Source organism: Camelus bactrianus, chromosome 4, assembly GCF_048773025.1.
Source record: "Camelus bactrianus isolate YW-2024 breed Bactrian camel chromosome 4, ASM4877302v1, whole genome shotgun sequence".
Classification (NCBI taxonomy): Eukaryota; Metazoa; Chordata; class Mammalia; order Artiodactyla; family Camelidae; genus Camelus; species Camelus bactrianus.
The window spans coordinates 21,321,083-21,339,542 of NC_133542.1; the positions used below are offsets into that span (position 1 = coordinate 21,321,083).

At 39.8% G+C, this 18,460-nt stretch overlaps 1 protein-coding gene across 20 annotated transcripts in view; it reads left to right on the forward strand.

The window, feature by feature from the left end:
• The window catches only part of BNC2 (basonuclin zinc finger protein 2), a 410,419-nt gene that overhangs the window by 159,250 nt on the left and 232,709 nt on the right, over positions 1–18,460 (forward strand). For 14 of the 20 annotated variants that reach the window (XM_074361530.1, XM_074361531.1, XM_045509913.2 and 11 more), the window contains one exon: positions 1,343–1,426. The exons of the other annotated variants lie outside the window; for them this stretch is intronic. In XM_074361530.1, coding sequence (XP_074217631.1) covers positions 1,343–1,426 — 84 coding nt within the window. The remainder of the gene's footprint in view (positions 1–1,342; positions 1,427–18,460) is intronic. 20 annotated transcript variants of the gene reach the window in all.

Genomic DNA, 18,460 nt, shown 5'->3' on the forward strand with positions numbered 1-18,460 from the left:
TTCCAGTTGATGAAATTCATGTGTAAAGAGTGGTTAACCTTGAAGACAGCTGATACTCTGTTCGTGTCACCTTGTGATAACAGGCAGGAGGGAAAGAGTAAGACACCTGAAAAGAATAGGAAAGGTGGACGTAGATATGTGTGAAGAGTTGATTGGTATTTTGTGTGTACATATACATAAAGATACTTACTTGTGAACTTGCAAAGTGGAGTTTATTGAAAATTGTGTAAATTTAGAGAAGCAAACAGACTTGTGAGCCAAAAGAAAGACAGAAATACCTTATAAGGCAGCATGCTTAGCTGAAAACTGATCTCTGAAGAAAGAATTGATTGGCACAGATAATCCCAAATGGAGTTAAAAAAAAATAATAAATAAGACACCAAAGGAGGGCTTTGAGGGGGAAAGGAGACACAGGTAAGATGAAGCTGACTGATAAATTGAGATTCCCATACACATACATAGTTGTGTGATTACTAAAGATAGTATGTGTTTGAAAATTATTAAGTAGTGATCAAGAGAAACTTTTGAAAGCAGAAAACAGATTTCAGTGAAATCTAAGTCCTTTTTTTCCTTCATCTTAAAAATTTTTTAATGAAGTAAACAAACGACTAATAAGGCAGTATTTCAGGATGAGACTGACTAATTATAATAGGTAATTTTGAAAAGGAATCTTAGTGGCTTTCATTGTAGAATTCTAGATTCAGAGAACTATTCACTAAATTACAATTGTCCTGTTATTTTTATTGTTAGAACAGACATAAACCTTAAGTGTAATTTAAATATAGTAAATAATTAATGAATACTGATAAAGTCTGCTTGTGCTGGCCTATGCCAGGAATAGCAAAAATGAATTTGAACAGGTCTGTTGAGAGTGCAGAGGAACATCAGGCATTGTAGAATGCAGTTTTCTTAATTCCCACTTCAGAGAATTTAAAAGAGAGGGAAAGTCACCAATTTCCAGCAGAGAGTCCATGTTTCTTTTTCCCTTCCCTCATTTCCTCCCATCCTTCCTTTTGACCTTCCTCTTTCTTTCCTCCTTTCATCTCCAGGCCAGAGATATTTATTGAGTGCCTGCTTTAAGCTACAGGCTGTGGATATAGGGGGCAATAAGATTGATGTGGATTTTTTTCTTCTTGCAGTGTGCCTTCTGGTAGTTAATAAACTTGGATGTATGATGTGTACAATATATTTGACCTACTAAGTGTCACAAACCTGTGAAGCCATAATGGCCTGTTTCAGAACGGCAGTCGGGATATCCCTGCTTCTGCCTGGGTCAGGTGTGTTTGTGTGCAGTTCTCAGCAGCCTCCACACCCAGCATCTAACTCAGCCGTGTTCCCCCAGGTCCCAGTGGCATGTGCTGGCAGAGTGCTGGGTGCAGACTTTTGCCCAAATCTGGAGGAGCCAGACCAGAGGCTGGAAGTCCAGGTTGGAGTCTTACTGTTTTCTTAGTTGGGGGTGGTATGACAGAAACAGTGGTCGCTGAAGGCCGTAGAGATACATCACATGCCTTCAGGAAAGAGACAGCTGCTGAGACAGGTATAAAAGAGGGGCTGGTGTAGCATGTGTGCAGCAGAAAGTCCAGGATAAATTGTTTGTAACTGGAGATCATTCAATTATTCATTTAAGAAATCAAGAAATTGTGTATATTATGCAATGATTAAGAACACGGCTTCTGGAGGCTGGCTTCCTAGGTTAACAGAAGTTGCTGTGAGACCTTTGGCAAGTCACTCAACCTAACTGGGCTTTAAGCTTTCTCATCTATGAAATGGAGACTTCCTACCCAACGTGATTATGAGGATAAAATGTTTTAATGCGTATTTCTAGCAGTTAGCACAGGGCCTGGCATCTATAACAGGCAATCAGGAAATCTTAGCTCTCATTTTTAAATAAAGTCATCATTATCTCCTGCTGAGAATGGTGTTCAACACCCGGGATGCATGGTGAGCGAGTCATGCTTCCTGCATTACGATCTCCCAGCTCAGCAGGATGGAAGGCATTCAGCTGGGCACTGTGGGAGAAAAACAGGACTTGATGATTAGTATCCTCCTCCTTCATGGATTGGGAGATATGTCCTCTGGTGTAATGTTCAGTTTATTAGTAAAGCACATTTTTAATGAAAGTATTGAATTGCCGTTCAGTTCATTGTTAGGTCTTGAGAAGTTAGAAGTGTGTATTGCAAATTAAAATTAGAACCATGACATCTTGGCCAAGGGCTTGTCTCCAATTACAGGTACCTTTTAGAATTATTTTTTAATTTACTGGAGGTACTGGGGATTGAACCCAGGACCTTGTGCATGCCTAGCATGCACTCTACCACAGAGCTATACACTCCCCTCCAGGTACCTTTTCATAGTTAGGGAATCTGTGTGCCATTGTTGCAGAGATGCATGTTGGAGTTTCAGCATGATGGTACCTCCTTGGAGGAGGAAACCCAGACTGTTTTTAAAGGGCCATCATTTTCTAAATTTTAAGAAGAAATTAAGAAATTTTAAGACTTGAGGGGATGAGCATAATGAGGTTGGTGTTAAAACTTTTTTTTTTTTTTTTGACTGATTTTGACATCCAACATGAGAAAAAAAGAATAGTTTTAAAAGTTGATTTCTTCACCATGGGCATGATGGTGGGGAAGTGGTGGTTGGAGGAGGATTCAGTTTTTAGGATACGGAAGGGTCTCCATCTCTTCACACCGACTCCTAGCCTGGGGGAGACCACCTGAGCTCTGCGGTGCTGTGGGCTGGTACTGTCTGGCTGGCGTATGGCTGTGATACAGTGGAAAAGCAGGTGTGACACAAATCAGACATGATCATGCCTTTCCCATTTTCTGAAAGCTATCAGCTTGTGTGTGACACATAGAAGACTTTGTGAAGGGTAGTCTGATCTTTGACCTCTTTGGGTAGGACGAGTGATGTTCTTCAAACATGTCACCTGGACTGGTCTGTCATGGGTGGTTGTTGGATAATCTCTTCTTGAACCTTGAACTGTGGCTCAAAGAGTGATGGGTTTTGCAGATGTGGGTGCGTGAAATAAAATGGAAAGAGACCAGTGGATCACGTTATCTTGACATACCAAGGGAGAAAATGTACATTTTACAAGTTGAAGCAAAATCCCATGGTTGTAGGTAGCTAAACAGATTGTGGAGTTGACAGTTCAGCATGGGCCTTGCAAAGGAGACCAAGTTACTGGACAAAGAAAAGAAAAGTGCTTATTTTACTAGAGTCCTCATCTTGCAACACTGTTTTGGCGGACTGAGTGGAAAAGTTGAATCTGTTAGAAGATAGTCAACTATGGTGAATTGGTGAATTAACTGGGTCCCCCTTGAACCCTTTCTTTCTCTCCTTTTTCTGTCTTACCTTCTAAATATGGCTTCTATACATTTTAATAATATCTGGTACATATTCATATTATGTCAGTCATAATAAATTTGACACTTAATATATTCTTCACCAGCTAACAATTCCAGGAGTAGCTTTTCCCGCAGAGTCCTTTCATTCTTGCATGGCACCATGGCATGTGTATTCTGATTTTTTTTTTTTTTCAATGGAGTGAGCCACTTCTTACTTTTCAGTCCAACTCTGCACTCCATGGAACTCACCAGAGCATTTGGCCAGAGTCGTTTACTTTTCCTGCTTGGATCTCAGGCTTTTTCCCAGGGCCAGGCATTATAACCATCAAAGGATTTGCTGCTTGGCCTCTTGATTCTGAGAATAACCTCTTGTACACCTTGATTTAGGAGCCATGGCTGTGTATATCTTTCCCCATGAAGGATTCTCGTTTAGACACACAGCACCCATACCTGGTTTACTTTTGTATTTTAGCTAAGTTCTCAGGACTGGTGGCACCCCTTCCTGTTCTTACCTGTTTTCTTTTAACCCTTGCCTTTAATCCCTCAAATTTCAGATTATTTAACCACCAGTATTATTTACTAAATCCCAGGACCCCTGACACTCAATATATCTTTGGTTTTGAATGACTGTCATTCTTGTAGTCTGTGCCTGGCTTGACTTTTGCAAGGGCATCTGCCATCTTGTTTGTGTTAATAAGCTTGATTTAGAAAAGTAGCTGGAAATCCAGACTTTGATTCACTAACTTTTTTTAGTTTCCTCAGTGGATTTTGAAGTAGGTGTGAACCTAGGTACTTTCTGTAAGGTACAGTCACAAAAAATTGTGCTGTGACATGATTATTTTATGGGAAATGGTTATTCTAGTTTAGACCTCCTTTAACTGCTGTTAAATATTTTATTTTTAAGCATAGAAAAGTGACCGCTTTAGTCTGACTGTGCTTCGTCATGTGTTAAGTTCTTACAGTTAGCTGAGCTGAGTTCCTTTCTTGGTTGGGAGTTGAAGATGTGGGGTTTGACTTGGTATTTTTCACCACTAAAGTACTTAGAAAATTAGAGTAAATAATGAACCAATATTTCAGTACCAGATTAGACACAATTTACTGTGTTGTTTCGTAAACCACAGACTCCTTTCTTCTATGAATGCATGAAGGATCCCTTTTTTTTTTTCCAGACATACCGGGGTACAAGTGTAAATTTCCATAAAATTTAAATGAGGTGCTTCCTGTAATTAATGAACAATTGTGGCTGCTCTCTAGTCTGCATTGTAATTAACCGTGATCAGGCTTGTTTAGTGATGACACTGTTCCTGTAATATGACAAGCTACTGTGAATTTGCCAGGTTATTAAACAACCTGCAGCATTCACTTATGGAATCACAGGGACGCGCTTGGCGGCGGCTGCTAGTTAAAGGCACCATAAGGGGGAAGCAGAGCTGCCCACTGAAGTCTGTCGATCACCAGAAACAGGTTTAAATTCCTGTGATTTTTGGAGAAGTTAATTTTATGTGGATTGTCTTGAAAACTTTTGTTACATGATAAACCTACTGGGGCAGAGCTGGTCATTTTTATGAACTCCTAATGAAGCCAGCAAATTTTCTATATTCTTATCATCCAGCGACACTACCTAAAAGCTGAGGTTTCCCCTTCCCACCCTATTAAATAGGTATAATATTTGAAAAACAATAACAACGACAACACACTGTTCCCTTAGCAAATTCGTTCCCGGCACCCCTCAAATAAAAGTCCACTCTCTTTTGGAGTGTGTGTTAGGAACAGCAGATGACCTTGTGCTAAAGCACAGCCCTGTCACAGGTAGAGGGAGCGGTCTAGGGGTCCTGGTAGCCTGATGTCCGTGGTCACTAGTGCGCTGCCTGCCCAAGCCCCCCCTTCGGTTTAAGAACTGTTCAAAACGTTACTGTCTAGTTACTGTGGTGTCTTTCATTCAGATTCTGTTTATTGACTAAACCACAAGGATTCCTGCCCAAAGTACCAGGCGGTCTATGCTTGACTGATTTTGATTTTCTAACATCAGCCCTGGGGTTTATTTGAAAAATGTACATAGACTGCAGCTTTAACAAGTCAAGTGACTGCATGTTTTTGACCATGGAGTAGAGTATATCTGAAGATCATTAAATTTAGAGGGGAAAGGAGGGGTGGAGAACAAGGGTAGTAGTCGTTGTACCATTGCAAAGAGAGAGAGAGAGAGAGCGTGTGTGTGTGTGTGTGAGTGTGTGTGTGACACATGGTTTTTGTCTTTTCATCTTCTCCAAGAGCCAGAAAGTTTCCTGCCGTTCTCTTTCCAGCTATTGACAAATGATTGCCAGATGTGAGATCTTTGCAGTGCTCTTTCCCTCAGCAAACCTGCAGCGATGGGATATTTGATTCTCCCTTGCCCATTTCATCTCCTTTCCACATCTGCCAGGGACACACAAGCAATACATCCCTACATGAGAGTTTAAAGTTTATTCAGCTCCTTTTTCCCCTCCGATAAAATGTGTTTGGAGACAACAGAATGAGGTCCATATGACTTTCTCCCAGCTCCACTGTATGAAATTAGTTGTTTATTTTACTTATCTACCTCTCAGTAATTGAACGATTTCACTTTAGTTTCGGTCCGTGGAAAATTTGATGCAACTCCGGGAGTGCTAAGAGTTTCCTATTGTTGTCCGCCTGCTGCAAGTATGCCATCATCACAGCTTCTCCCCGATCGTCTCAACTCTGATAAAAAGTAGACTAGTAGTTTCATAGGATTTCCGAGGAAAGCAATTTTAATAAACAGCTGTCAAAATACTAAGTGTAGCCTGTCTGGTGAAATGCAGTAGTCACTGAAGATCCATCCGTGAGGGGAAACTTCAACTTGTTTGGCTTGATTAGTTCACCTTATAGTTGTGTCCATTGTCAGAGTTGCTAAGGGTGAGGTCCTAGCTTTAATTCCAAGTAGCTTATAAAAGTGAAAGTTCAGTGCATCTTGGAGGCATCTGAAATTAGCCCATGTAGGCCACACACATAATCACTAACATGCACAGAAGCCTTTGGCATCTGCTTGGAATCTGTATCGATACTGATTTTTTTTCTCATCTCAGTTTAAAAATATTTTCCAAAATGCTCTTATAGCGTATGTGCATACTATAGGGTGGGCTGACACAGGTGGCCTTTCAGTTTTTCTATTACTCTTTTTGGCAAACGAAAAGGCCCCTTATTCCCTGAATAAGATCAGCGTTTTTTGTTTTTTTTTTTTTAACATTTAAAAAATAATCCATAAAATGTCTGCCACATGTTCCCTAGTTGATGGAAATGTTTTCCAAATTAGAGCTGTAGGGTTGGATTTTTACTGTAAAAGTGCTAGTGTGTTTACCGTTTCTGCTACCCTTGTAGCTGCCTGACCTTAGGCGAATTTTTTTTTTTGTGATACTCAAATGATGAATATAAGGTGATTACTAATTTCTGAGGAGAAATTGTAGTTTTTGCTGTTAAGGAAGCAAACGGCTTTGCCCATGTGAAACTCAAAAGAGAAAGTGTGAAGTCTGTTTTTCAGTCTGTTCTTTAAAAAAATAAAAAAATCACAGCAACAACAAACAAAGCCTAACAGGAACAAAACCAAAAAGTCAGTCCCCCTAGAAAGCAGAAATCCTACTTAAGCCTAAGAAAAAGAGGTAAACCAAGTTCACCAAGATGTGCACATGGAATGTTTGTAGCTTATAGTCTTTCAATTATATTACACCCCAGTAAAGCTTAAGAAAGGAAAAAGGGTACAACTGTTTACTGCAAGTTGCCAAAATGTTTCTCTTGGATGTGTCTGTTGAACAGGATAGAAGAAAGTCATAGTTGAAGGTGTAGGTGGTCATACCTCGGTTCACTGTCAAAAATGAGGTGATGATCATGATGGCGTGGTGAGTTTCAACAACACCCCTCAAAACAAAATTACCACAACCCAAAGGATCCCTGTGGAAAAGCTTGTATTTTTATTGTCCTTCGACGTTCCCTGGGGACCAACGCCAGGATTGGCCCTCAGTGGATGCCAGTAGGTGGGGAGGTGGCTGCGAAGAGTTCTTTCATAAAACAACAAGGTTAGGAACTCCTGTGGCAGGAGCCAAGTTCCTCTGAGTTTAGATCACTTCACATAATTTGCTCTCGCTAATGCATTTGCTGGTTTCTCATGCCTTCCTGCGTTTTCCTCGGCATGGGTACTCTGGGAGGCAGGGAGGTGCTAAGCAATGGAGGTGTCATCCGGCCCGAGTACCTAGGGAACGTCCTTCAGAGGACGACTTGTCACCAGCCGTCAAAGAAGAGAGTGGCTTTGTGGTCTCTGAACATCTGGCAGCGCTGCACAGGAAGCTGAGGGGGTGTCATTAATTGTGATGAAATAATTTAAACCATCAGGAATAAATGAGGCTGTTAAGCTAAGTTCAGATTCCATTTGCCATGCACATGTGTCTAGCAGCCTGTGTGCAGTTTAAAAAAAAATGAATTATATTAGCTCATGAGTAGAAGTGAAACAGATACTGTAAATGAAACAAGTTGCTGTGGGGTGATGACATCGTGTTGAACCACTTCACAGAGTTACAGTTTGTAGGATCAATATATTGAAAGTGGTGCAGTATTGAATGAATTTTTATATAAAGGGGTTCTTATGGTAATGAGGGATGTAGTAAGGATCAGTGATTTATCGGAGCCCAGGGAGGACGGACAGGTGGATGGGTAGAAAGAAGCAAGCTGTGAGGTCAGGGTGGGTGGTGGGTGCGTAGGGTTCTTACCCTGCGAAGCCAGGCCTCTGTGATGCACAGCCCACCTTTCTGCAGCCTCTGGCTTTGAGTACAGTGTTCGATGCCATTGCCCTGCGTGATGGAGGATGCTTCCTCTCTGATGACCAACTCTGGATGTCCCTCTTGAGAGCTTCTGACACTTTGGGTGCATCTATGTTGCTTTTCCTGAGAATGAACACAACTCTCTTTGGTGATAGGTTACTCCTCAAGTGGATGAGCATACTTCTGAGGCTTTGCAAAGTCAGTGAAGACTGATTTCAAATGTAATTTTCAGGCACAGTGGAAAGAGACAGCCCGCGCGCGTTTCTTTACAAAGGCAAGACTGTCAGGTTGGAATGTCAGGACATCGCTGAGGTTTTGAGCACTAAACTGAGCAATGGTGTGCAGGTTCCAAAGTACATTTCTAAAATAAAAGTCGTTCCTTTGACACATGAGCAGAGTCTTCAAATGTGAACTTTTCTTTACGAATAAACAGAGGAATCTGAAAAATAAAATGGGACCGTTTAAATACAGGAAGTGGTTTTTTCAAACCATCGGAGAGGTAGGCCCTCTGTCAGATGGCGGTGGTGGTGCGGAGCCCTCGCAAACCTTGGACAAGAGCCATTCCGCGGCAGCGTCTTATCTCATGTTGCCCTGCCCTTCCCCTCACTGCCTCGTTGCCTTTCTGTCTCCCCAGTTGTTTATCTCCTTTCTCTCTTCTTTTCCTTTTCCATTTTCTTTTTTCCTTTATTCTCACTTTTTATTTTTATCCTATTTTATATTCAGTTCTCTTTACAACCTGTTCCCATTCTCTTTGTTCCATAGAAATGAATTGCAGTTGTGTTTCCATGGACAGTGCTAGTTTTCCTGCTACCCGTTCAGAGATTAATATCCACAGTTAAATTGTACATGTATAAAATTTAGGTTGCATTTATCATAAACTTGCATGACTATTGGTGGATTTTTTTTTTAAAGGAATGTGAATGAACCTTGATTTGTTTTTTTAGAGGGATACACACTACTCACTAAATTATCCCTCTGCCTAGACTCTTGAGTCAAAATGTTACCAATGAAAGCCAGAAATCTGTGGCTCCCAGTTACCATCTTCCTTCTTACCCTGGCAGAGGAGGAAGACGTTCAGATCCAAACACTTGAGTTTCCTGACTTCTAATAGGGTAACCAGTAGTTAGGATAATGCTTCTCGTGTGTTTTGATCTTTCGATTTCATTTTAATTGATGAAACAGAGTAGGAAGACTTGAATTCTTCAGTTCTATCTTCTTGGCATTGTTGGAAGGACTGAAGGAGATGTGTTGGGGGCATTGTGTCTAGCACATCACACACAAATAGTGAATGCATTGTAGTTATTATATATATATTACATGTATTTTGCCATCTTCTGTTGGCTAAGCAGATAAAGAATTAAGACATTTTTTTTTCCTGGAAATTTCACATATCTTGACTATTTAAATATTATTCACCTTTAAATAGTTTTATAATTTTTTTTTCCCCAAAGAATAAGGAATCCAAGGTGAACATAGGAAATTTTGAGTAAGAGACCTATGTTTTTTTTCTTTAGTTTGAAGAAATCACTGCATTCTGTAGGGCATGTATTTGTTGCTCAAATAAGAAAATGATAGTATATTCAGTAGTTGCTTGAAGTTTTCTCCTGCAAGTGTTTTAGTAAATACAGATAAAAAGTAGTTCCATTCACTTAAGGCCCCCCTCCAAACTCTTTATTTTTGATGGCGTGTGAACTGGAAGTCCCTACTTATTTTTTAGAACCTTCTTTATTCTTCTACTGCTGCTGTTACTATTACTGTCTGCTTAAGTAGCATTAAATGTGTAAATTCTGTGTCTTGATTTCTATATTTCAGGTACATTAGAGATTAAATAAATGTCAGTTGAATGGCCTGAGAATTTCCCTCTGCATTCTTTATTCATACCACTGCTTCTACGGGAGAACGTTACCTACATTTCAGATGACCAGCTTACCTAAGCTGTTCATGTTGGGAGTTGTCAGTATTAACAAAAAAAATGTTGAATAGGATGCTTGTTTTTACTTTATATAAGTTCGTAAGTCATAGCAGCTTCATAGGAGGAAGAACAGATAAGAAAACAAGGAAGGATTTTAATTCTGGACATCAGTGGAGGAATTATGTGTTTGGAAGTGTGTGCATGTTTATACATTTTTGTGTATACATGCAACGTATGTCTCATTATATATATATCCATATCTTTTATTTGTTTACAGAAGTAGCTAGCGATGTTCTGTTTGAGTATTTTGTGGAAGTCAGGCATAATAAATAATTTACGTTGAGAACACATAATTTCCTACCTCCACCCGCAAAAGAAAGAAAAACCTTTTGTATGGGGAGGTGATGGAACCTCAGTTTGTGTGTGAGAGTCTTTAGATCTCAGTATTTTTTTCAGGTGGTTTAAAAATTTAAACCTGAAAATAACCTGAAGTTATATAATCTAATATCTTCATTTTACTGATTTGGAAAACTGAGGAATTTTAAAAGACTTACACAAAATTACATAGTAAAATTCTCCATCTCTGATGGGTCAAAACCTTTAAAATACTGTCTACTGTTTTTTTTTTTTTATTCCTGTAGAGTTTCTAAGCATTATACAGCCATGTTCTGAATTGTTGCTTGTCACAGAAGATTATTTAACTCACTGTGTCCCATGTTGTGTATGATTTAAGTGAACAGAAAGAATGCTAGGAAGCCACGTTTTTTAGGTACTACAGCAGTGGTCTTAGCATGTTAGCCCCAGAAAAGAGCAGATCCTTCTGCCTGATGCAGGAAATGTGCTAAAACGATGCTAAGAAGAGGAAAGTTTGGTTCTGGCTTTTTTTTTTTTTTTTTTTAACCCCTTTTATCTTCCAGTGTCAGTTAGTATAGAATTTAGGAATTAGGCAAGAACTCACTCTTGAACATTAAGAAGTGGAAATAGTTCCATCTAAATAATCCCTATTTCAAAAGGAAAGTGCCATTAGAGACATCTGAAGAATGGAATTACCCAATAATATAAAATTGTTACTCTTTGCTGTTCAATACATGCCAGTGGTGTTTCATGGAGCATAGAAGCAGACCAAATGCCCTTGAAATCATTGTTGTTATAAAAACCATCTTTAAGTGCCTTTTAGGGTATGGTACTGTGTTTGCATCCTATAAAAAGGGAGCTGACTAGACAGGGTCTCTGCCCTCTAGGAGTTTATAATCAAAAACAGATAATGTAGCTGACATCTGTTATTGTATTAAGGTCCTACAAATAAACATTGATCAAATACATAAATAAAAGTTTCATATCAGAGACAAGTAAAAACCTCTGCTTGCCTGATTCACCCCTACGCCAACACTTATCCATGGAAGTTGTAAAATGACTAAACTAATCCTGACACCAGGATATTCCTCTAGGTGGTTGTTTTTTAAGGGTTTTCAGAGAGCACTGGCGTTACCATCATGTCACTGATAGCTTATCATAAGTGGGTCTAGATTCAGGGATGTTGTTTTTACCTTTCTGGTTAAAGAATTGGAATGAGTTGCATTTTCCTCCCTCTGTGGAATTTTCCTGTTTCTAACCGTGATTCTAGCTATTGTGAACCAGCATCCTGGAGTATACTTTAAAAAATTTATCCAAGCCCCGATGTTAGTAGAAATGATACTCTTTTTTTTTTTTTTAAAGAAACTAGCAGGTTTTTTCCCCCTCTCAGTCACTAGAAACTGCGTTAAAACAAATATAAGACTTTAAGATTGATGCTGTAATGGGATGAACTTACATACCCAAAAGGCTTTGAAGGGGATATTGTAAGAAGAGATAAGTTCACGACTTTGAAATGAACCGATCTGGTTGTAAGTTTGAGTAAAGCTATACCAACTAAAATTAAGCATATAAAAGTTGGCAGGAGAGCTAGGTATTGAGTTTGATAAAATATTTTCTTTCTGCATGCTTCAGCTTTAATGCAAGGTATTTTAACAGTCACTTCATTTTTGAAGTGTGGGGGAACTAAAACAGCAACATTGGGAAGTCTAAACATGAACCCATATCAAAGTTCAAGATGTTAAAAAAAAAAAAAAGTAGCTGTCCCTACCCTGGTGTAGTTGTCTGTCCGTGTAAGTTAAAGCATGTGGGTGCATAAATTAATTAGAAGAGCAGTCACTGATAGAAATCAAACTTATTTGGTACACTGATGAAATAAGCATTGTTTATAAGGTTATCTTGTTATTCAATCTCTTCTATATAAACCTGGCTGGTTAGCATTATGAAGTAATAATACAATTAATGTGATGATGGTATATTTTTTCTTAGTACAGGCCTGATCCTGCAGGCCTTTCTTGACTGGGATTTGTGTATATAGAAGACCGTAAGAACTGGAAATTTTAATTAGCAAGAATGTTCCTCCTTTCCCCCTCCAGTTGTATGGGTTTTTTTTTTTTTTCCAATCTCAGGATGTTCCCTGGATAGTTTATTCTTTTTGAACCACTAATCTACTGACCCCAGAAGAAAAGATTGCCTTCAGATATTATTTTCTCAAAACTGTGCAAAGTTCATTATGAGAGATACCTGCTGTCTTCCAGCTATACTCGGCTGAGCCAGTGGGTCTCAAATAAAGAGAAAGTTTTACTTATAAATGAAGCCATTAGGAATTTCTTGAATAAACAAAGTTTTTTTTCTTTTGATGTGCAAAGGAATTTGGTTTATGACTATTAGTCTTCTATGTCCATGTCTAGCACATGCAAGGAACATTCGTTATCTTTTGTATGAAATGGAAAGCACTCGTGTCAGCTGGAGAGCAGAAAACAGAAACACTTAAAAGGAAGCTAAGAGGAACCCTAGTGCAAAGGAAGCCTGTTACTGTGATTATTACTTGATTCAGAACTTTTGCTTGGTGTTTTTGCCCTTGTTTACCCTGACTACCTTCCTCATCTGCCCTCCACTGCCCCACCATCAGGCTCCATAAAGTTCGTTTTTTTAATGTCCCTAAATGAAAACTTTGCTTTGGGGAAATTATATCACAAGTGTGCATTTTATTGCTCTGAGGTTGCTTAACTACTCTATGACATTCTTTTATTCTTTAACAGAATCTGACAGTGGTGTCCAATAGTTTGACTAAGGAATTGCAGGGGAAGAAAAAGTCACAGATAATTCCCTCTTGCTTTACTCTTATGCATGGAGCCTGGTGTCTTGCTGTTCTTACTAAATCTCACCTAGAGAGTGGATTTAGAACAGTGCCCTTTTAGGGTTTTGCACAGGGCAATTATGAATGTGTATAGTAAAATCTTTATTATGATTTCATTTTGCCCTGAACAATTAGGATTTTTTTTCCTTCTCTCCTGGTGTGTGTTGATGTTAACCATTTCCAAACTGACAAGTCAGATATTTGAATGTATTATTTTACAGACTTTTGTCTCATCTTCATAGGAATGTGACAGATCTCCCTGTTTCAACAGTGATTATCTAGGATGTCATAGCAGCATCTCCGGCTGTTAGCAGAATACGTATTATTTCTGTGGTTTTGTGAATCAGTAGCCACTGAAAGATTTCAGGCTGATCACCTATGAATGAATTGTTCAGAGTTTGCTTAATGAGAGAGACTGTGGCGTAAGACACCCTCACAATGCGTGTAAGGCTACATTTTCACTGTTACCCTTGGCTCTGTTCTGCATTACACAGCTTGGATTTTTAGTCACTGTTGAACTATGCAGATATATTCGATGGAGTTTGGGTCTGTTTCCTGGAAGCCTTTCAGGACCAGACTTGTGAAACCAGTATTGAAATCAGGATCTGCTGATTGGAGTCAGGCATATGCTGGGACAGGATGCCTTCTGGGTTGAAGAGGGGCTAACAGTGGGCTGACTGCTCTTCTCTGCTTGCTTGCTTGCTAGAGCTTGCTTCTCCGATCTGGTAGGAAGCAGGCTTCAAAGAGAAGACGAAATGGGGCTCCACCACCTTTTTCTAGCTGAGAGGGATGCATATGACCAACCAGAGCATATGAGAAGCTCTTGGGTGTAGTCTGGCTCTCCTTTGGATGGAAGTCCTGGTGGTAAAAGGAAAAGGCTACAAGTTATACGCTGCAGAATTTTTCTGACGAGTGTGGCTTCTACATAGGCTGTCTATTCTACTGGGTAGAAAGATCTAGCCTTCCTGTACTTTCCTTCTTTCTCTCCTTTTATCATGTATCTTTTCCTTTCACTGTGAATTATGTTACTATCTCATCCCATCCTTCATTTTGATACTGTTATTTTAGGGTCTTTGGGGAGCTGACTTAACCCAGGTCCTCCTGCACGCATCCTGAGACAGTGCCTTTCAGGAAGGCACTTTTTTGGGTACATCCCAGAGTAGGCATGAAGGTCCAGGGGAAACCAATACAAAGACGAATTACAGAAGTGATCCATACTACTGCTACTCCTTGGGTGCTCATTCTCACTGGGGCTTTCAGAGGCACCTCATAAATATGACTCGCCCCAAAATAAAAGGGGAAAACGTTTACCCATTGGCTCTCATTCTCGATGGATCAATGTGACCATAGGGGCATTAACTCCCCACACTTCTTTTGTTTTAAACGTTTTTGTTTAATTCTTATTTTTTGGTGGCGGAGGTAACCAGGTTTATTTATTTATTTATTTGGTGGAGGTACTGGGGATTGAACTCAGGACCTCGTGCATATTAGGCATGCACTTTACCACTGAGCTGTACCCTCACTCTGCCACACTTCTGACTTGGGTGCCTCATCTTCCACTTTGTCAGGAAGTGTGAGGCACATGGGGCAAAATCACAGTAAGATGCTAATTGGCTATCAGTGGGACAAGTTGGTTGACGTGGCTAGAACAGGAGGTGGGACAGGAAGGATTTTTGGTAGCACAGAGGAGGAGCCTGCTGAGGGGACTGATGCATTGTTTTCACTGTGGGTCTAAAAATCCAGAGCGCGCTGGAGTATTTGCTATTCTGACCCCGTCGTTTGTTGTAGTGTGCTTCTCAGGTGAGTTTGGTTGCCTTTACCTTGACTTTGTTATTTGAAAGGACATTTTCCTCAATAATTTAAGCATACCACTTGAAAAATTCACTATTAGGATCAGAGTGATCTGAAATGGTAGTGCATTTCCCTCTGATGGACACAATTCCATCTCTTTATTCACATGGAAACACAAAAATTTCTAGGCATTGTCTCAATTGTATCCCAAATCCTTGATTTTGGAATGGGGAAAAGTTGTTAACTATTGTGCTATTCTTCATATTCTTCTGGAAAACAGTTATTTAGCAGAATTCTGCCTTGGGGTAATGTGGCTCTTTCAGATCTTCAAAAGCAAGCTCAAATCCTTGCCACATTTTTCCAGATGGACCCAGGAACCCCAATAGGTATAATTAACAGTTCTATTAAACGGTGACGTCTGATAGATTGGTGAAGATTTAGAGAAGAGTGTAAGCAGAAATGAAAAAATAGTCCCCTGTGAAATCGAAACCTTATGCATGTCTTCAGGATCTAGATGACCGAAGACTCTATGAGAAACCAACTTCTAACAAGAGCAGTTGAGTTACACAATTTTATGTGTTCTTTTTCCTGTAGATATGTATCACTGTTGGAGTCATGGTCCAAAACTGATAAGGCTAACTACAGTCAGGGATCATGCAGAGGGGATTAAAACAGCACCTTAGTTTCTTACCATCCACTCTAAGCTGCAGTTCAAGTCTCTAACACCTTTCACTTCTTGTGAAGTGGATGACCTGATTTGAATTATTTCTCTGTGGTATACGGTTTCTGTTCTTCTTGGATGTGCCTGTTTTTAAAGAAATACCTACTGCTTCTAAAAAAGCTACTTTAAGGATGGTAGAGAGGAACAAGTTCTCCATTTGGACAAGCAGGTGGAAGGGGCACCTTGCAAAGGAAATGCATCGCACAGCATCTGACATATAGTAATTCCCTCAATAAATTACTGTATCTGTAAAGGTAAAGGACAGGGACAGGAAGACCACAGAGAGGCAGGTTCTAATGCGAACATAATGTAGAGCTGTTATAATGCCCTCAGTCAACTGGGAGTCGCTCCAGTGAGATATTATTCTGATTTGCCCCTTTGCTCACATTCAGCACAGACAGTACTGTTTCTGTAGGGAAAGCATTCAGTGTACTCTGCTAGAACTTCGTCATCATTTGAGGGAGTTGAACAGTTGGGTGAGGTGGGGCTAAGATGCCTTTGCACCTTCAGGGCACAGTACTGCCTGAAGCGTGTGATAGAGTATACCGTCTAAAGGATGAGGAGCTTTTGATGATAAGGAAAATGATTTCCCTTTGTGGGCTCTTCAGGAACACTCTTCTATCTTGTGGTTGGTCACTTTCAATGTATGGCAATTGCTTTCCATTATAATCCCAAGCTCCAATCAATAGGTACAATATTATGCAATTTACAGTTACATTATAACCAAAATATGTCAAATGTGGTTTCTGAGTGGCTGATTTACAGTAAGTCTTCCTCAGTCCCTCAAGTGGATATTATGACTAATTTGAACTCCCATTGGACAGAGGCATTTTTCTTCATATGAAAAGTGTGTGTTGGGGGCTGGGAGGAGCAGCAAACCACTGCGTCAACTCATTCACGTACAGACTGATCTGTCGTCATCTCCTTTGCATCTACATGGATTGTTGTGAATTATCTGCTCACCCTGGGAGAGATGTGCTCTGAATTCTAATCATTTGAAATCTGCGAATCTATTAAAACCATATTTGTAGCTCTAAAAAAATTGATATTCACTGGGCAGTTTGCCCAACAAGAGAAAGTCAAAGAGATTATACACTTATCCTAAGTAACAGCAACCACTCTGCCAATTCTTCCTTTGAAAGAATACAGCAGACCCAAATTATACATCTATGGGTGAGGGCAGACAAGAAAAGAACTCAATATATCAAAATCAGAAAGTAAATTCCACAATAATGGTTACAATAATGTTTCAAGATGTGATTTCAGCATAGGCCTAGTCATTGAGTTAATCATAGCTTAGATGGGCTTAAAATTGTTTAAAGCACGTCCTGAGGTTGTTAAATATGTTTACTTCTCTCCCTTGAAATCAGAGTATTCACTTATGAACCAGTAGAGCCTGAGATCGCATGGGGCAAGGACAGCCACCTCACTGTTGGACAAAGACAGTGAGGCCCAGGATGTCCTAGCGACATACTGTGGTCAGAACGTGGTCTTCTGATTTCCCATGGAAGGATCTTTTAATCAGCGACTGAATTAACGCATTAGGTCCTGCAGTATGCCACGGGCTGGCAATAAAAAGATGTTTCCAGGGGAGCTCTGCTGTATGCAGTGGGTGGTAAGCTAATCTGGTCAGAGTTACACTGTGGTCTTCCCAAGGGTAGGTTTTGTGCTGTTCGTCTTGAGGGTCTCAGCATCAGCCGTTACGCCTAGCACATAGTACGAAGGCACTTAGTCATTGCTTGATGAATGAATCAATGTGATACTGATCTTTGTGCCATCACTGAGGGCAGGCAGACCTGGGAGAATTCACACAGCGGAGAGTGTTTTAGTTGTTTTGGGTTTTTTGTTTTGTTTTGTTTTTTAGTCGAGTTTTTGAATAATGTTTTTCTATAGCGGAAAAAGTGGAGGAAAAAGAAATCAGCATACTCAGCTGAAAGACAGTCTCCTTGAGGGCAAGAACTAAGCTGTGTTCATCTTTGTTTGCTCTGGTGCCCAGCATAGTGCCTGGCATATAGGTTCTCAAAAAGTCCCCTGTGTCGCTTTCTCTCTCTGTATGTAAACTCTTCCTTTGTAAACTTGAAGTGTCCCTTTCTTTACTTTGCATAGTAAGTTAAGAATCTAGTAAATGTTTTGGTTTTAAATTTTTTCTTGTTTGATCATATCTAAATAATACATGCTAGAGAAAATGAGATGTTACCCAAAGGTAATTGGGAATCGACTTTCTTTCTTTGGGCTGTTGAAGGTGACTAGTTCAAATGACTACACTTGGCACGACATAGACATTCCCACTGTTAATTTTCAATTAACCACGGTGTTGATTATCTTGTCCAGTAACAATACTTCAGTTGTTTGCAGTGCATATCTCTGTTGAGTAGAGCATGGAATCAACAAGAGCCTGATTATGGCTTTTATTCTTGTATGGGCCGGTTAGATTTGCAAAGGAAAAAACCCCTTGAATAAACATCGACAGCACTCCAAATGTTGGTTAGCTGTTAAATAAATGGGTGCTGTTATTACAAAGGAGGACTTGGCTAAAGAAGGTAGATCAGCACATCTCATTACCATTCTTGGATTAACAGCTGAAGCATGTATTCTGGTGACAGTGGTTTCATAATATTTGTGTGTGTGTGTGTGTGTGTGTGAAGGAGAGAGACAGAGGTGTTTCTCTCTGAAATTAGC